Source organism: Trachypithecus francoisi, unplaced genomic scaffold (assembly GCF_009764315.1).
Source record: "Trachypithecus francoisi isolate TF-2019V2 unplaced genomic scaffold, Tfra_2.0 Lachesis_group19, whole genome shotgun sequence".
Classification (NCBI taxonomy): domain Eukaryota; kingdom Metazoa; phylum Chordata; class Mammalia; order Primates; family Cercopithecidae; genus Trachypithecus; species Trachypithecus francoisi.
The window spans coordinates 32,316,844-32,334,843 of NW_022681464.1; the positions used below are offsets into that span (position 1 = coordinate 32,316,844).

General features: G+C 43.6%; 1 protein-coding gene across 4 annotated transcripts in view; it reads left to right on the top strand.

Annotated features, from left to right (window-relative positions):
• ANKRD29 (ankyrin repeat domain 29) overlaps positions 1-18,000 on the top strand; it is a 78,073-nt gene that overhangs the window by 22,795 nt on the left and 37,278 nt on the right. For 3 of the 4 annotated variants that reach the window (XM_033178128.1, XM_033178130.1, XM_033178129.1), the window contains exons 4-6: positions 3,477-3,575; positions 8,679-8,777; positions 12,834-12,932. In XM_033178128.1, the coding sequence (XP_033034019.1) occupies positions 3,477-3,575; positions 8,679-8,777; positions 12,834-12,932 (297 nt within the window). The remainder of the gene's footprint in view (positions 1-3,476; positions 3,576-8,678; positions 8,778-12,833; positions 12,933-18,000) is intronic. The other variant, XM_033178131.1, reaches the window with a different exon arrangement.

Below are 18,000 nucleotides of genomic sequence, written 5' to 3' on the forward strand. Positions count from 1 at the left end.
CTGCGGCTGGACCAGGTGTACTGCAAGTGGCTTCCACTGCAGGCACCAGGGAATGTAGTGGTGCCTGGAAGCTTGGAGATGCCAGAAACTGCAGAACCCCAAAGAGGGTATCATAGCCCTGTCTCAGGGAGCCCCTAGGTCTGGGCTCCCCGAAGGGCCACAGCTCTTCTCTCCTCATCACCTGCAGTGTGGCAAGCAGAAGGCATGTTTCAGCCCTGTTTGTGTTATAAACAGGGTCATTCAGCAGGTCCCAAATTCTTGTCCCACGTCCAAGAAGAATGAGGTATGCAAACAACTGGAGGGTGAACAAAGTGGAGAGGAGCTTCATTGAGTGACAGAACAGCTCCCAGGAGACCCGAAGTGGGTGACTCCTTTCTGCAGCCAGGTTATTCTAACAAGTGTTCAGCTCTCAGTGGGGAGGAGACCCATAGGGGGTAGCTCCTTTCCACAGGCAGGTCATCCTGACGATTTGAGGAGACCCAAAATTGATAGCTCCTCCCACAGCTGGTAGTCCCGACATCTGTGTCCAGCTCTCAGCAGAGAGGAGACCCACAGTGTGTAGCTCCTTCCCGTAGCTGGTAGTCCTGACCTATGTGTCCAGCTCTCAGTGGACAGGAGACTCACAGTGGGTAGATCCTTCCAGCAGCTGGTAGTCTGGACATCTTTTTGAATCTGGCTGAGTCAGAGATTTTTATGGGCTCAGAAAGGAGGGAGTGTGTGCTAATTGGTCCATGGGAGACCATGGGTAGGAACGTGTCTGCCTTCCACCATCAACATGCCATCCACAGCACCCAGGCTGTTCCTGCCAAGGGGCGCCTACAGGCCCACACCTAGCTGCCCTCAGCCTCCGGCCTCCCTCCTGTGCTTGTCAGCACCCGAAGTCTGGAGGGGGCCAAGGTCGGGGGCAAGGCTGGCATGTCAGCACCACCTCAAGCACACACACCTCAAGCACGTACTTGCCTAGCCAGGTCATGACAGACAGCACCCAGGCTCGGCTACAACTTTGCTCCACACTGGAGCAGGTGCTGGGAGTGGGGAGAGGCCAGGGAGCAGGAGCAGGCACTTCCAAGCCTGTGGGGGGAATGGGGGCTTCCCAGGCCCAGAGAGCACAGGGATGTCCAGAACTGGAGCTGCAGCTGGGCATGGCTCTCCCACCCATCAACTCAGTAGGGGATAGGGCTCCCACCTGCTTCCAGCTCCCACTGGACCTGAGGAGCGTGCAGCCCCAGCCGTACCTCCCCCGTGGCAGCCTGCATCTTCGCAGCTGCTGCTCCAGACAGGCCGCCGCTGCGATCAGTGAGATGTTAGGCAAGCTACAGCTTGAGTAAGGGGCTTTTTTTTTTTTTCTAGACCACATTTAAAAACAGGCAAACAAGTGGGTGGATCCTGCCTGTCTCAGTGGGTCTTATTGTCCCCACTCCCATCCCACACATGCATGCACACACACACATATTCACAGAGACACCCAGGCCCTTAGGAACAAGTCTGAAGCATGATCACTAGCTTATAGGCCAGGCTGTCCTCAGCTTTTCACACGTGAGCCAGACCTACCACCTTAACAGCTTTGGGTAAACTATGGAAAAAGGGGTTTCTTTTCACTGTGTCTGGTAAGGTGTAGTATTATCTTTGTCCCAAGCTCCAAGCTCAGAAGTGAAGAGTACCTTTATAGGAAAAATGTATGTTGCCCACAAGAATGGTTCATGATTTTGCTCATATTACACAGTGGTTTGGGTACCAATCTTTGAGTAGGCTTGTAAAAGTAGATAGGAAGGGAGGATGCTAAAAACCGTCTCAGAATATCATGATCAGTTTACATTTTAGAATCAAGCTGTTTCTTGTTATTATGTCCCATTTTGAGAAATGTTTTGAGCTCATTTTGACTCTGGGCTTGCAATTGGAGAAGTTTGTGGGTGAATTACTTGTTTTCCTTCTTGTACAAGTAGTCTTCCACTCTGGGGCACTAAACGTTGTAATTTGAATTCTTCCCTGTATTAATGAATGCTAGTGTTTACCAAACACTATACCAAATATCTCGAGTTTCCAAGGGCTTCTGTGACAAATTAACACAAACTGGGTGGCTTCGACTATCAGGAATTTATTCTCTCAGATCTGGAGGCCAGAAGTCCAAAATCAAGGTGTGGGCTGTGCCACACTGCCCCGGAGGCTCCTGCGGGGATTCCTTTCCTTGCCTCTTCCAGCCCCTGGTGGCGGTCAGCACTCTCTCCTCGTGGCCACAGCTCCCAGTCTCTGCCTATGTGGTCACATTGCCTTCTCTCTGGGTCAAATATCCCTCTGCCTCACTTGAAAAAAAAATGTTATTGTTTTCTGTTGTGGTAAAATACACATAATGTAAACTTAAACCCTTAGCCATTTTTAAGTGTACAGTTCAGTCTTATTAAATGCATTCATAATGTTGTACAACCAGCATCACCATCCATCTATCTCTATAACTCTTTTCATTTTGTAGAACTACACAACTCTGTATCCATTAATAATAACTTCCTATACTCCCCTTCCCCCAGCCCCTGGCAACCAGCATCCTACTTTCTGGTTCTATGACTGACAACTTTAGATATCACAGTAGGCTGAGTGCAGTGGCTCATGCCTGTAATCCCAGCACTTTGGGAGGCCAAGGTGGGCAGCTCACTTGAAGTCAGGACGTTGAGACCAGCCTGATCAACATAGTGAAACCCTGTTTCTACTAAAAATACCAAAAAAAACCCAGCCAGGTGTGGGGGTGCATGCCTGTAATCCCAGCTGCTTGGGAGGCTGAGGCATGAGAATCACTTGAACCTGGGAGGTAGAGGTTGCAGTGAGCCAAGATGGCGCCACTGCACTCCAACCTGGGTGACAGAGCAAGACTCTGTCTCAAAACAAAAAAAAAAAAAAAAAAAAAAGATATCACAGTAGAATCATATAGTTGTTGGCCTTTTGTGACTAGTTTATTTCACTTAGCATAATGTCATCAAGACTCATTGATGTTGTAGCATGTCAGAATTTCCTTTCTTTTTAGCTAAATAATAGTCCATTGTATGGATACATCACATTTTGCTTGTCCGCTCATCCATAGATGGACACTTTGGTGGCTTCCACATTTTAGCTATTGTGAGTAGTGCCTCTGCCTCACTCTTAGGACACTTGTCATTAGATTTAGGACCCACCCAGATAACCCAGGACAAGCTCATCTCAAATCCATAACTTAATCACGTCTTTTGCCATAGAAAATAATATTCACAAGTTTTAGGATGGGGACAGATCTTTTGAGGAGCCACCATTCATCCCATTTCACTAAGAATAAAGTTTTGCTTTCCTTCTGTCACTTCTCTGACCAAAAAATAAGAATCTATTCAAATTTAGCCCCTTCCTAGGCTAGAAGGTTTCTATGCAAGGATGTTGTTTTGTTTTCTTTGCAGATGTTCAAATCAAATGTAATATGACCAAATGTCTTTCAAAACTAGCCTCTCGCTCTCTCCCAGTCAGGTACAACTGCCCTATTCTTTGCCGCCCAGCAAGGCCATAATGATGTCGTGAGATTTCTCTTTGGATTTGGAGCATCCACTGAATTTAGGACCAAAGTAAGATAACCTTCTCGATTTTATATTCTGTTGAAGAATTTCAGCAGCCATGAGTATTGCTTTTCTCCTCATCTATGGTACGAATTTGTGTTTCCCTTTTTACAAGATTCTCAAACCTAAGTAAGTGGATTTCCTCAAGGTTCCTTGTAATGGTTCAGGGGTAGCTCTAAGGGTTCCATTCAAAATATTCCATTTTTACTCTGGGCTCACAATTGGAAAATTGTGTGGGGAATAACTTCTATCCTTTCCTGAACTGATACCTTTCTGCTCTAGAACACTAAATTTTGTAACCAGGAGCAGTGGCTTTCTAACTTTCCCTGTTTCCGTGTTCTTTTTCCCACTTAAGATTAATTCTGATACTGTGATAGGAATTGTTGGAGTATTAATCTGATCCTACTAGATCTGAGACATTTCTAAAGAGAGTGGTTTAGCAGGCAGCTTACTTTCATGAGCTATCCTCACTGAAATACATAATACATAGCTACAGTTTATATAGTTGGGAAACTATATAGTGGTTCTTCCTTTAAAGAAGTAATTGGCCAGGCACGGTGGCTCACATCTGTAATCCCAACAATTTGGGAGGCCGAGGCAGGGGGATCACGAGGTCAGGAGTTCGAGACCAGCCTGACCAACATTCAGTTTTAGTAGAAACCCTGTCTCTACTAAAAATACAAAAAAAAAAATTAGCCAGTCACCGTGGCTCACGCCCGTAATCCCAGCTACTCAGGAGGCTGAGGCAGGAGAATCACTTGAACTCGGGAGGCAGAGGTTGCAGTGAGCCAAGATCACACCACTGCACTCCGGCCTGGGCAACAGAGTGAGACTCCGTCTCAAAAAAAAAAAAAAAAAAAGTAATTGATTTTCATTTTTGACATATATATAAGAAAGCTGAGAATGTAGAAAGATTAATTTCATGTTCACAGTATGATTTTACATGATAATATTTTGTAGTAGCAGAATTTGAACTTCCATAAGATTTTTGTAATTGTCAGCTCATTTCTAGCCTAATTATAATTTTTAAATTCCTGAAAATGTGCACAAGTTGGAAACTTTTAGATTTTCTTAGTTAATCCTTTTTTGTGGACTATTTAGATATCAAGGGAGTTTCCAGTGAGATTTTTTTTCTGTTAAAATGGTAACTACTGGAGCTGGCCAAGGTGGCTCACGCCTGTAATCCCAGCACTTTGGGAAACTGAGGCAGGAGGATAGTTTGAGCTCAGGTGTTCAAGACCAGCCTGGGCAACAAAGCTAGCCCTCATCTCTATTTAAAAAAAAAAAAAAAAAAAAAAAGAATTCACTGGGCGTGGTGGCACATGCCTATAGTCCCAGCTATTTGGGAGACTGAGGCAGGCAGATCACTTGAGCCCAAGGGGTCAAGGCGGCAATGAGCCGTGATCATGCCATTGCACTCCAGCCTAGGTCGCAGAGGAAGACCCTGTCTCAAAAAAATTGAAAATAAATCAAATAATAAAATTCTAACCATTAAGTAGATGTAAGTTCATATAAGGCTTTGTCTTTTCTGAAACCTTCTGTTGTACTATGTATATGCCTCCAAACTTACTGAGTATAACATACAGTAATACTATATATATATATATACACATTATTATTTTATTTTCTATTATAAAAGTGATGTAACTAAAAATAGAAAGTAAAGTTCTATAAACCTAAATATCAACTGTTTGAACTAAGGTCAAAATGATCATGAGTGACCATATGGCTGCTTCAGTCTTCTTGGTTAACGAGCGAATACTGGCTTAAAGCCTTTGTGCATGAGCCAGTTTGTACTATCTCAGAAATCCATGGAACATGGAACTCAGGATGAGCAATTCCACAGGTTTCCATTAGGTCAGCTGCAGGAATCAAGAGCTTTCCATGGGAAGAAGGGAGGGCTGAGAGGCTTTCAGTTTTAAATGATCCTGTCATCAAAACTTTGCTTCAACAATTGTTCTCACTGTTACTAAATCTATATGCCCCAAAACTGTGTTTTATAAAATATAGGAGGCTGGGCATGGTGGCTCACACCTAGCACTTTGGGAGGCTGAGGCAGGCAGATCGCTTGAGCCCAGGAGTTCAAGACCAGCCTGGGCAACATGATGAAACCCCATCTTTACCAAAAATACAAAAATTAGTTAGGCATGGTGGCATGTGCCTGTAGTCCCAGCTACTTGGGAGGCTGAGATGAGAGGATCACTTGAGCCTGGAAGGTCAGGGCTGCAGTGAGTCATGATTGCGCCACTGTACTCCAGCCTGGGTGACAGCGTGAAACCCTGTCTCAAAAAAATTTTTTTTTAATTAAATAAAAGATGCCAGGTGTGATGGCTCACACCTGTAATCCCAGCACTTTGGAAGACCAAGGTGAAAGGATTGCTTGGGACCAGGGGTTGGAGTCCAGCCTGGACAGTGTAGCAAGATCCTATCTCTATAAAACATTTTTTAAAAAATTAGTCAGGTATTGTGATGCCAGCTACTCAGGAGGCTGAGGTGGGAGGATTGCTTTAGCCCAGGAGTTCCAGATCAGCTTGGGCCACATAGCAAGACCCCATCTGTAAAAAGTAAAAAGTATTTTAAAAGCTGGCACAGTGACATACACCTGTAATCCCAGCTACTCAAGAGGCTAGGGCAGGAAGATCGCTTGAGCCCAAAAGTTCAAGGCTGCAGTGAGCCATGATTGTACCACTGTAGCCATGATTGTACCACTGCAGCCAGCCTGGGCGACAGAGCAGGACCCTGACATACATACATACATACAAAAATAACAGCAGTTCATCTATAAGAATCATCATATTTTATCTTTTCTATTACTTTATTAGGCAGGAAAATGTATTACTTTATCAGCTAGGAAAATTGACAGGACAAAACTTAGAAATGGTGCTTATTCCTTCTGTTACGTAATTTTGTGATGCCTCCTCACCACCATCATCTACCCCTAGCCTCAGCCCTCAGTCTCCCTCCTCGCCATTCCCCACTCTTCAAAGCCCATCTCAAGCACCCTCCCCCACCACAGAGCCTGCCTCTGGGGAGGCCCTACCCAGCCACACGCAGCCTGCAGCCCCGTAGGATGTTACCTGCCTATGAACTCCAGGCCTTTTATAGCAGTGTTTCTCCACATGAGGCCCCCCTGCCACCTGCCTACATAATCAACCCACATGACTGGTCAAAAGGCAGATTTCTGGATCTCACCCCAGACCTACTGAAGGCGGAGCTGAGGGTGGGGCTCTATGAGTAGATATTTTGAACAAACACCTTATTCCCAAATTTAGAAACTACAATATCTTGTATTTATGATTCATATTTTAGAACCAGATTATGTGTTTTTGAATTACTTATAATTAGCTCAGATGTCCAGTTCAAAGAGCCAGACAACTCAACAACACTAGATGGGAAAAGAGAATGCCTTAGCTGTAGCACCTGACGAAAACCATTAAGGGTTTTACTTGACCGCAAACTCAATGAGTCAGCAGTATGATGTGGTTGGTAGAAAAGCTCTTTCTAATTTAGGCTGCAGAGATAAAAGTAGAGTAGAGGGAACACAGGAATATCCCATTCCACATTAGAGCACGTGTACTTTATAGTGCTCCGCTTAGTTGGTTTCTTTTTTTTTTTTTACTTTGTTTGTTTGTTTGTTTTGACACAGTGTCTCGCCCTGTCACCCAGGTTGGGGTGCAGTGGTGTGATCTTGACTCACTGCAACCTCCACTTCCCGGGCTCAATCGATCCTCGGACCTCAGCCTCCCAAGTTGCTGGGACTACAGGTGCACACCATCACGCCCTGGCTAATTTTTGTATTATTTGTGGAGATGGAGTTTTGCCATGTTGCTCAGGCTTCTGCTTTGTTTTTAGGGCCTCACTTTTAAAGAGACCTGGACAAATTGGCACATGTTAAAAGGAAAACACTAAGTAGGATAGTGAGAGACACGCAGAATGTGCCATAGCTATCCACTCTTTTAATGGACTCAGGTCTTGTCCCATGAGGGCAATGGCCCCAGAGGGTTACCCCATAAAAACTCCTTAATCTCAGTGGTCTGCCACTGGGTTACGTCACAGGGAGAAGATGGTGTTTGCCCGGAAAGTCTCTGGCCAGAAGCCCTGGGAGGCTTTCCTGATGATTCCAAGAACTGACAAGACTTGCTACAGACTTTCTGTTCTGTGTTTCTCATATTGAGAAGCAAATAGATGATTCTGCATTTGGCATAGGAATTCTCTAAGTTAATTCATAATAAATAACTTGGTCAAATAACTGTAATACATCTCTAGCAAGCCACCCACATATACAACATAATCACGTCCTTAGGATGAACTCTGCCATAATTATAAAGAAAAAGTAAAAGGGATAAAAGAGGGAAAGTAGGCCAGACGCAGTGGCTCATGCCTATAATCCCAGCACTTTGGGAGGCTGAGGCAGGCAGATCATTTGAGGTCAGGAGTTCAAGACTAGCCTGGCCAACATAGTGAAACCCCATCTCTACTAAAAATACAAAAATTAGCTGGGCGTGGTGGTGCATAGGCAGGAGGATTGCTTGAGCCCAAGAGTTCGAGACCAGCCTAGGCAACATAGCAAGACCCTGTCTCTACTATAAATTTTTTAAAAAAATAACTGGATGTGGTGATTTACCTCTGTAGTCCCAACAACTCAGGAGGCTGAGGTGGAAGGATCGCTTGAGCTGAGGAGGTTGACGCTGCGTTGAGCTGTGGTTGCACCACTACACTGCAGGTCTGGGTAACAGAGGGAGACCCTGTCTCAGAAAAAAAAAAAAAAGAGAGAGAGAGAGAGACAGACAGACAAGGTCTTGCTATGTTTCCAGGGCTGGTCTTGAACTCCTGGGACAGTAGTCCCAGCTACTCGGGAGGCTGAGGCAAGTGAATCGCTTGAACCCGGGAGGCAGAGATTGCAGTAAACTGAGATCGCACCATTGCACTCCAGCCTGGATGACAGAGCAACTCCTTCTCAAAAAAAAAAAAAAAAAAAAAGAGAGGGAAAGTGAGTTTGTTATTATCTTTGGGAAAACTCTCTTCCTAAATTCTATGTATGTGAGAAGCATCTGCTTGGTGAAATGTGTGCCTGCGCCACCTCTAATGTGTTTATGTTTTCCATGTCCATAGGACGGGGGCACCGCCCTGTTGGCTGCCAGTCAGTACGGGCACATGCAGGTGGTGGAGACCTTGCTGAAGCACGGAGCAAACATCCATGACCAACTTTATGTGAGTGCATTTCAGGGGGACATTAGGACATTTCTCATCACACACAAAATTGCAGTCTAAATTCAGATGCCAGAAATGCCAACTTCAAAAATATTGTAGTGGACAGTGGGACTTTGGTCTGAGTCAAGAGAAAAATATGTAGCGGACCAGATGGGCTTTTTTAAATATAGAAATCATGTATTGGCCAGGCACGGTGGCTCACGCCTGTAATCCCAGCATTTTGGGAGGCCAAGGTGGGTGAATCACAAGGTCAGAAGTTCGAGACCAGCTTGGCCAACGTGGTGAAACCCCAGCTCTACTAAAAATACAAAAATTAGCTGGGGATGGTGGCAGGTGCCTGTAATCCCAGCTACTCAGGAGGCTGAGGCAGGAGAATTGCTTGACCCAGGAGATGAAGGTTGCAGTGAGCTGAGATCACACTACTGCACTCCAGCCTAGGCGACATAGCAAGACTCTGTCTCCCGCCACAAAAAAAGAAACATTTATCTATACCCATCTTTGTTTTCCCTTTTAAATCTGTTTGTTGTGCAGATGAAACATTTCATGTACCTATGCAATTAAGACCTTCAAAAATCATGTGATACTTATTTGTACCATGACAAACCACAAAGCCCAGCATATGGACTTGCTGAAAACCAAAATATACAAAATTTTTCTAAATGTGCTCATTGGATATAAAGAATATACTGTTGTAGTCTTTGTGAGGAAGGGCACAAAGGGGAGAAATCTAAGGTATTTGGAAGAAAAGTGAGGTTGGATGGATGAAGACCTCTGTGAAATATATGCATGCCATTGACCTGTGAAAGGCACCCACTGCTAGTGCGGGTCTGTTTGCAGCTAACTGTCAATTAGTACATCACCCAAGGGCCTTTCAATTGATTGTTACTATAATGCCATAGGATTTATGGCAAACATTACTCCAGTTTTGTAGGAAAAACCAGAATACAGGGAGACAAATAGACTTGACAGTCTCGTGGTGAAGCGTGGAAAAATTCCTACTTCCAGTGATCTAGGAACTGTATTTTAGGCTGTCCTACAGCCAGGCATTTAACCCTTATGCCTGGGGCACTGTACTTTCATAGATGTGTAATGAGCTGTGTAGGTGTGAACTTTTCCATTTGAACACCCTTTCCAGAGTTGACATGGTTAACCCTGACAAATCACAGGCCTCTTTGAAATTCATAGCAGCTAGCCACACCCTCTGCACTTCAAAATCTGTAACACTCTTTGAGCCTGCAACATTACCAGTAGAATGATTGAATTACTTGATAATGATCTAAAGAAGCAATTCTCAACTCTGGCTGCACATTAGAATTATCTGGGGAGGTTTAAAAAAATACCAATTTTGAGGCCCACCCTAGACCAACAAAACTGGAGTCTCTGAAGTCACAGCTTGGGCAACAGGTATTTCTCACATTTAGCCAATTCTAAGAAGCACAGGTCCAAAGGTTAGATATGTCTTTGGCTATATATAGGTAAAGTATATGTGAGAATGTGTAGTGTGTATATATATATATATACACACACACACACACACACACACACACACACACATTGAATAGGAAAAGCCAAAGTGTTTGGAAAAGAAAAGCCCCTTTCCATAGTAATTTTATCTCTGTTTTAAGGTGACTCAAGAAATTTCATGCATTATAACTTCCATTTTATGTTAAGACTTTTACCTTTACCCAAACAATCTAAATGTTTTGCAGAACTGAAACTTGGAATGCATAGTGAAAAATTCAATGCATGGGTAGTTCATCTTGGAAAATTCCTGAGAGTTTAAAAAAAAAAAAACTAAAAAAACAAAAAAAGAGAAAGAAAATTCCTGAGTTTTCAGCAGACTTTCTGAAAATTTTATCCCCATATAAAACATCTGCTTGAAAATCTGTACAGGCTGATTAATTTCTTAATGATTGCCTGGAGGGCAGTTTGGCAGCTCAGCTGACACCCACTGGAAATCCAGGACCCTCCACGTGACACACGTGGCTGGACTTGCAGGGAAATATGTCTTATATTTTTGCTTGAGGTTAGTGTTCTCAACGGGAGGTGTGGTAATTAGCTGGGTTCTAGGTGTTTTCCTCTAGGGTGTGCTCTGGTTTTCCACTGTGGTCTGAAAACAATGAGGCTCACCTTGTGCTGTGAATGTTATCAGGCGAAGGGAGCATCCAGGGAAAATGCATGCTCTCAGCTGCTCCGCACATCTGCCGAAAGCACCAGTGATATATGTCCAAGAAAACAGAAATGCCCAGAAGGCACAGATACTCAGTTAAGAAGAAAACTGAAGAGCACTGGAAAAGGGACACTTGCTCGGGGCTTTATGCAGGAGTGCTTTTTTGTGTTTATAGGTGTTGTTGGTGTCTGTCGGGCTGGCAGAGAAACACTTTGTGGAGAAGGTTTCTAGGGCAGTTTCATTGAAAACATCTTCTGGAGTTCTTTTGTGTTTTGTTTTGTTTTCTTTTGTCTTGTTTTGTTTTAGAGACAGGGCATCTGAGTGTGGTGGCTCATGCCTGTAATCCTAGTGCTTTGAGGCCAGGAGGATTGCTTGAGCCCAAGAGTTCGAGATCAGCCTGGGCAACAGAGCAAGACCCTGTCTCTACTAGAATTTTTTTAAAAAATTTAACTGGATGTGGCGATGCACGCCTGTAGTCCCAACAACTCAGGAGGCTGAGGTAGAAGGATCACTTGAGCTGAGGAGGTTGATGCTGCATTGAGCTGTGGTCGCACCACTACACTCCAGGTCTGGGTGACAAAGGGAGACTCTGTCTCAGAAAAAAAAAAGAGAGACAGAGAGAGAGAGAGAAGGTCTTGCTATGTTTCCAGGGCTGGTCTTGAACTCCTGGGCTCAAGCAGTCCCCCTGCCTCAGCCTTTTGAGTAGTTGGGACCACAGGTGCATGCCACCGTACCCAGCTGCATATTGTATCTCAATTCTTGCAGAACTCTCATGTTGGGGAACAAGGATAAGGGGACAAGAAAGAGAAAAGGGTAGGAAAGATCTAATTAGAAGGACACCTTTTACTCTCAATTCTTTTTTCTTTTTTCTTTTTTTTGAGACAGGGTCTCACTTTGTTCCCTAGGCTTGGAGTGCAATGGCACAAACATGGCTTACTGTAACTTCAACTTCCCAGGCTCAAGTGATCCTCCTGCCTCAGTGCCCCCAAGTAGCTGCGACTATAAGCACATGCCACCTTGCCCAGCTAATTAAAACAATTTTTTTGTAGAAATTCAAAAATACATTAAGAAGAAATTTTTTAAAAATAAGGTTTGGGGGATTTGTATATCTATCATTTGGCTCTTCATTGACAAAAAGGTGGAAACCTACAAAGAGATGGAGATGGAAACTTATATTAAATGTGTATATTTTAAATCTAATTATTTTATTTTATTTATTTTGAGACAGAGTCTCACTCTGTTGCCCAGGCTGGAATGCAGTGACACAATCTTGGCTCACTGTAACCTCCACCTCCTGGGTTCAAGAGATTCTTCTGCCTCAGCCTCCCGAGTATCTTGGATTACAGGTATGCGGCACTACACCTGGCTAATTTTTGTATTTTTATTTGTTTTTTGATTTTTTGTTTTTTGAGGAGGAGTTTTGCTCTTTGGTCCAGGCTGGCGTGAAGTGGTGCAATCTCAGCTCACTACAACCTGTGCCTCTGGGTTCAAGCGATTCTCCTGCCTCAGCCTTCAGAGTAGCTGGGATTATAGGTGCCTGCCACCATGCCCGGCTAATTTTTTGTATTTTTAGTAGAGATGGGGTTTCTCCCTGTTGGCCAGGCTGGTCTCAAACTCCTGACATCAGATGATCCACCTGCCTCGGCCTCCCAAAGTGCTGGGATTATAGGATTATAGACGTGCGCCGCCGTGCCCAGTCTAATTTTTGTGTTTTTAGCAGAGATGGGATTTCACCATGTTGGCCAGGCTGGTCTCCATCTCCTGGATTCACCTACCTCGGCCTCCCAAAGTGCTGGGATTACAGGCATGAGCCACAGCGCCCACCCTAATTTCTTTTAAAATAAGTGTGATAATGTTTTTAATGCTTTTAATTTGTTCTCTCTCAGGATGGAGCCACTGCCCTCTTCCTAGCTGCCCAAGGTGGTTACTTGGATGTTATTCGATTACTGCTGGCTTCAGGAGCAAAAGTCAACCAGCCAAGGCAGGTAATGTCCACTGTTGACATTTGTCCAAGCACATGGAGCATGGGGCAGGGAGGGCTGGGTGTCCCCTGGCAGCACATATCTGAGATAACCAGTAAGCTCAAGACATCCTTTAAACCTTTCTGCTTCTGTGATGAAAAGTGAATCTCTGAGTAGGGTATCTCCTGTTCTATGCTCTGAGCTGACCTGAAAGCCTATGAAACCAACCTGACATCACAGTTCAGTACTTTCAAAACTTAAGTGTTTGGTGTCTGAGGTCAAGTACACACTCTGCCACCTCCTGTGCAAACAAATTATGGCTGTGCTGATCTAATGAGTGCAGGCTGGCCTGGGACATAGGTAAACAGATGTGGGTCAGGTAGCCTGGCCCCTGCTGATAATGCTGCCTTGCTACCTGCCCACCAGTTCTTCCACCAAGCCAAAGAGGAGCCCATGCCATTGGAATCATTAGGAGGTTCTGCACCTTCATCTCTCACAATTATTACACTGTTGAGACTTCATTTACCAACAGCAAGCTAACATCTAGCGAGTCAATTAACTGATATTAAAAGAACATAAGTGTAGGCTGGGAGCTGTGGCTCATGCCTATAATCCCAGCACTCTGGGAGGCCGAGGCAGGAGGATCACTTGAGGCCAGGAGTTTCAAGCCAGCCTGGCCGACATGATGAAACCCTGTCTCTACTAAAAATGCAAAAATTAGCCAGGCGTGGTGGCACATACCTGTAATCCCAATTACTTGGGAGGATGAGGCAGGAGAATCACTTGAACCTGGGAGGCAGAGGTTGCAATGAGCTGAGATCACAGCACTGCATTCCAGTCTTGGCACTAGAACAAGACTCTGTCTCAAAAAAAAAAGAGTAATAATTTTAAAAAAGAACAGAAATGCAGGATTATACAGGCAGCACTTTATAAACAATGAAGAACCTTCCAAATGTACAGTATTATAATTAGCTTCTCTTGTGTAGGTACTATTTTTGTCCAGATTAACTTTTTTTTTTTTTTTTTGAGACAGAGTCTTGCTCTGTTGTCTAGGATGGAGTGTGGTAGCACAATCTTGACCCATTGCAACCTTCGCCTCCTGGGTTCAAGCGATTCTTGTGCCTCAGCCTCCCAAATAGCTAGGATTATAGGTGCGCACCACCACGCCCAGCTTATTTTTGTATTTTTAGTAGAGATACATTTTGGTAGACAGCCATGTTTCCCAGGCTGGTCTCGAACTCCTGGCCTCAAGTGATCCGCACCCCTTGGGCTCCCAGAGTGCTGGGGTTACCGGTGTGAGCCACCATGCCTGGCCCCAGGTTAATTTATTTTTAACAAAACATTTCAAATTAAGGACACATTACTATGAAGGTAGTTTCCTAGGGAAAAGTCAAGCTGATTTTGTGCCCAGGCACATCTCCGCTATAATATGACCTGATACAGGAGCGCCTCTCTGTGCTCACATAATGAACAGCTATGAGGACTTTAAGGCTGGTCTGAGCTCTTGGACACAGGTTTCTTCAGTCTTTAGAAGCCCAAGCACATAAGGAGCCTGAGAAAAAGAAAGAGCCTTTGGGCAGAGTGGTTTGAGGTTAGGAAGGCGAAGTGGTTTTGAGGTCAGGAATCCCGAGTTCTCGATCCATCTCTGCCAATAATTTGAGCTGTGTGGCTTTGAACAAGTGAGTCAACCTCTCTGGGCCTGACTTGCATCACTGAAAATTAGGAGACTGAGCAGGATGAGCCTGATGATCTCTTCAAATGCCCACATTTTAAATAATTGTTTTATTCAACACGCAATCAATATTTCTTGAGTACTTATCATGTGCCAGACAGTGCTATCAATGTAAGGTTATATTTTTAGAATTGTAAAGTTTTTCTTAGGAGGCCCCAGGAATACTCCTGGGAAAGGAAGCAGTTTCAAAAAAAGTTTTACTTCTGTACCGGCTGGAGTTGACTTTTGAGGATTGGAGTTTAATATTTTCATATTGGTCCTTCTTATTTTGTTATTGTTGATTGATTCTAAATCAGAGGCTTCATTTTACTAAAATTAGTAAGAGGAATTGGTTATTTTTAGATTGCATAAGTTTGATTTTGGGGCCATTATTGAAGATACCACTGTGAATTGAGAATGTGAGGTTATCAAGATTATCAAGTCTCTCTATTAGTACATCCTTCCGAAATAATTTCTGGCACTTTGAATTTTATTCTTTATATGCCTAAAGTACTGTTTGTAAAAAACCAAGCTGATATAAGAGATTGTATTTCAAATGTTGCATGAGTCCTGCCCACTTTTAAATCTAAAATGAGTCATGCAGCGATGTTGAAGCCAAGAAGTTAAAGAGTAAACCAACATTGCAGCAGTAGCCACAACACACCACAGCTGTTTTTTCTTCCTCAAGAGTTAAGATAACCTGGTCAAAGTGGATGACCTAGTCTTTGCGTGCAGGGATCCTCCCTCTGGTCAAGGAGCAAGTGCTACACCTTCTAAAGACTGCATCTAATGCAATTGTTTTGAATTATTTTGAGTTCAGCCCTGAAAGAATTGTTATTCAGGAAAAGGGTGTCTTATAAAATAAGAATTGCTTTGGGGAAAAAAAGGCAATGGAATTTTTCCTTTTTATAGAGTATACCTCTTTGTGCCCTCAAATCATAATAATTTGTATTACCTACTGTGAGCTTATAATTAGAGGTTGTTATCTATCCAGGTCAGACTAGCTCAAGTTCCGTCTTCTCTGAAAGTGTAAACTCTGCATATTTATTCTGTTCCAAGAAAACAGTGCCATGCATATGATAAAAGTGATACCAGTCCTGGCTGACTTTGTCACAAGTTATAAGGAGGTTTAAAAAAAAAAGTCTAACTAAAAGTTTCTATTAAAATGGCCTGCACATGGTAAAATATACTATAGGTAGAGTATTTGGAAACCAGCATTTTATTCTGAAATCTCAGCTGACACATTGAGTCATTGTTGGAAAATCCTGTAACAGGATGTTGACAAAGTTACATTGAAATTACTCAGCTGACATTTGATATGAGCTTCAGGGAATCTGAACTGTAGTGGGAATGACTTTTCTTTGTAACTCTATCACTGAGAACTAAATGAAGACCTTTTTAGTACTTTGGGATGAGGAATCATAATCCCAAAGCTAGTCATAGCCAGACAATAAGGAAGACTATGTTCTTGATTTGAAACTTGAAAAAATATTTTCCTTCCATATTGTCCTAAGCCAAGAGGTCAAGAGTCACAGAGATCCTTGAAATATAGATTTCACTCTAAAAATTCATTTTCATTTCTTTCCATGTATCCTCACCAACTTGAGTTAATATGAGTCAAACCTTTTTAATCACTAGCTGAGGTGCCTATTTCTATTTTTCTATTAAGCAAATGCCTTGACATATATTTTCCCAACTCAACTTACCCACCTTATTAAAACAATACTTTTATAGAATGCAAAGGTCTGATCCTGTTAACCCAGAGCTGAGGTTAGTCAGTCATAACTCATCTCTGTCTAGTCTTTTTCATGTGCTAAACAGTATTTCTCTGAAGCCTGGAGGAAAAGCAGTCTGATAAAGTGCCTTCTCCTAACAGAAGCCTTGACTTGTACACAGAGTAGCTGGGGCCAGAAAGTAAATGTTCTCCCACGTCAGAAGCTTGGAGGGGTGAACCCATCAATGGCAGTGGGAGAAGAAGTCAAAAGATTGACATAGAATCCTGAGGGTTTGGAAATGAGAGCAGACAGCCATAGGAAGGCCCTGCTGCTTGTCAAGGGCAGGGACTCTGTCTTGTGCCCTTTGCACATGGTACACACTCAGAAAAAGTGTGTTGACTGCCAGAAGATCCCCATGGCTGGTGCAGAGCACCAAGAAGGTCTGGAAGCCTGCAGCATTTAGTGATCAGTGCCCTGAGAGTTAGAAGAAGGCTCCAGATATAGGGCCCAGACTCATAAGCAGGACATCAGCCCCAGGAAGACTGTAAGAGGCAGCTAGGGAGCAGACCCAGATTTTTTGGGTGGAGAGCAGCTTGGAAATGATGGGGATATAGATATCTTAAAATGAAACACAGTTCCCATTTTGCTTATTAACTGTGTGACCTTAGCAAGTTGCCTACTCTCCCTGAATTTATTCAGTATTCAGTATTGTTAGGACTACTGCGAGAATTAAATGAAATAATCCCTGCAAAACTCTTAATGCAGTGTCTGACACACACCCAGTGCAATGTTAGGTATTGGTGTTATTATCATTTCTACTCCAACGAGGCCTCATTGGAACAGAAAACCCATCAGAAATCAAGGCTGTACTTTCTCTAGTGAGCCGTGTGTTCTCTGTCATCTCAAAGTCCCTTCATATGTCTTTCTCTCCCTACTCCTTTCTTTTTTTTTTTACCAGTTTTGTCTGCTTACTTGTATGTGGTCCCCAGGTTTATGGATCAGACTGCCAAACTCTGGGGATAGCCATGTCATTGTCACAGCTCATCTTTGTGCACCAGGCCACAGTGACTGGCTGGCCTGCCTGTCCTCAATCCCATCACCCTTGACTGGGGAGGATAGAGTCAGACCATGGGCAATGCAGCATCTGGTAACATCTCTTACAGACCCATTTGCTGGGCCAGGCACACGATGCAAGGGATAATCATAAGAAATAGGGTCCAGGTCAGGGTAGGGTGGGTAAGAAAATTATCTCAATATTGAACTCCCTCTGCCACAGGCAAGGTTCCTCACAGCTCTTGGACTGCCAGCTTAGAATAGAATTGGTCCCCAAGACTTTCTGACTGGCCTAACCCCATAGGTAGAAGTAACCCGAGTGTGAAGACGAAATCGGGAGAGCAAAGAGCTAGTGCCGCTTCAGATACTCATTCCCACAGAGGAGGATGGTTTTAGTTCTTTTTCCCAGATACTCTCAGGAGCCTAAATAAGACCATCCAAGCCTAAATAAGACCATCCAAGGTTAGTCTCTAATACAGGTCGTGTCATATACTCCATCTCATGCTGTGATCTGGCTGTAAAAACGATCTCGAATCAAATGAGGGAATAACACAGTTGGAGGAAACTACAAAACTCATTCTATTACTCGAATCCTTTCTATGATAATCAGCTA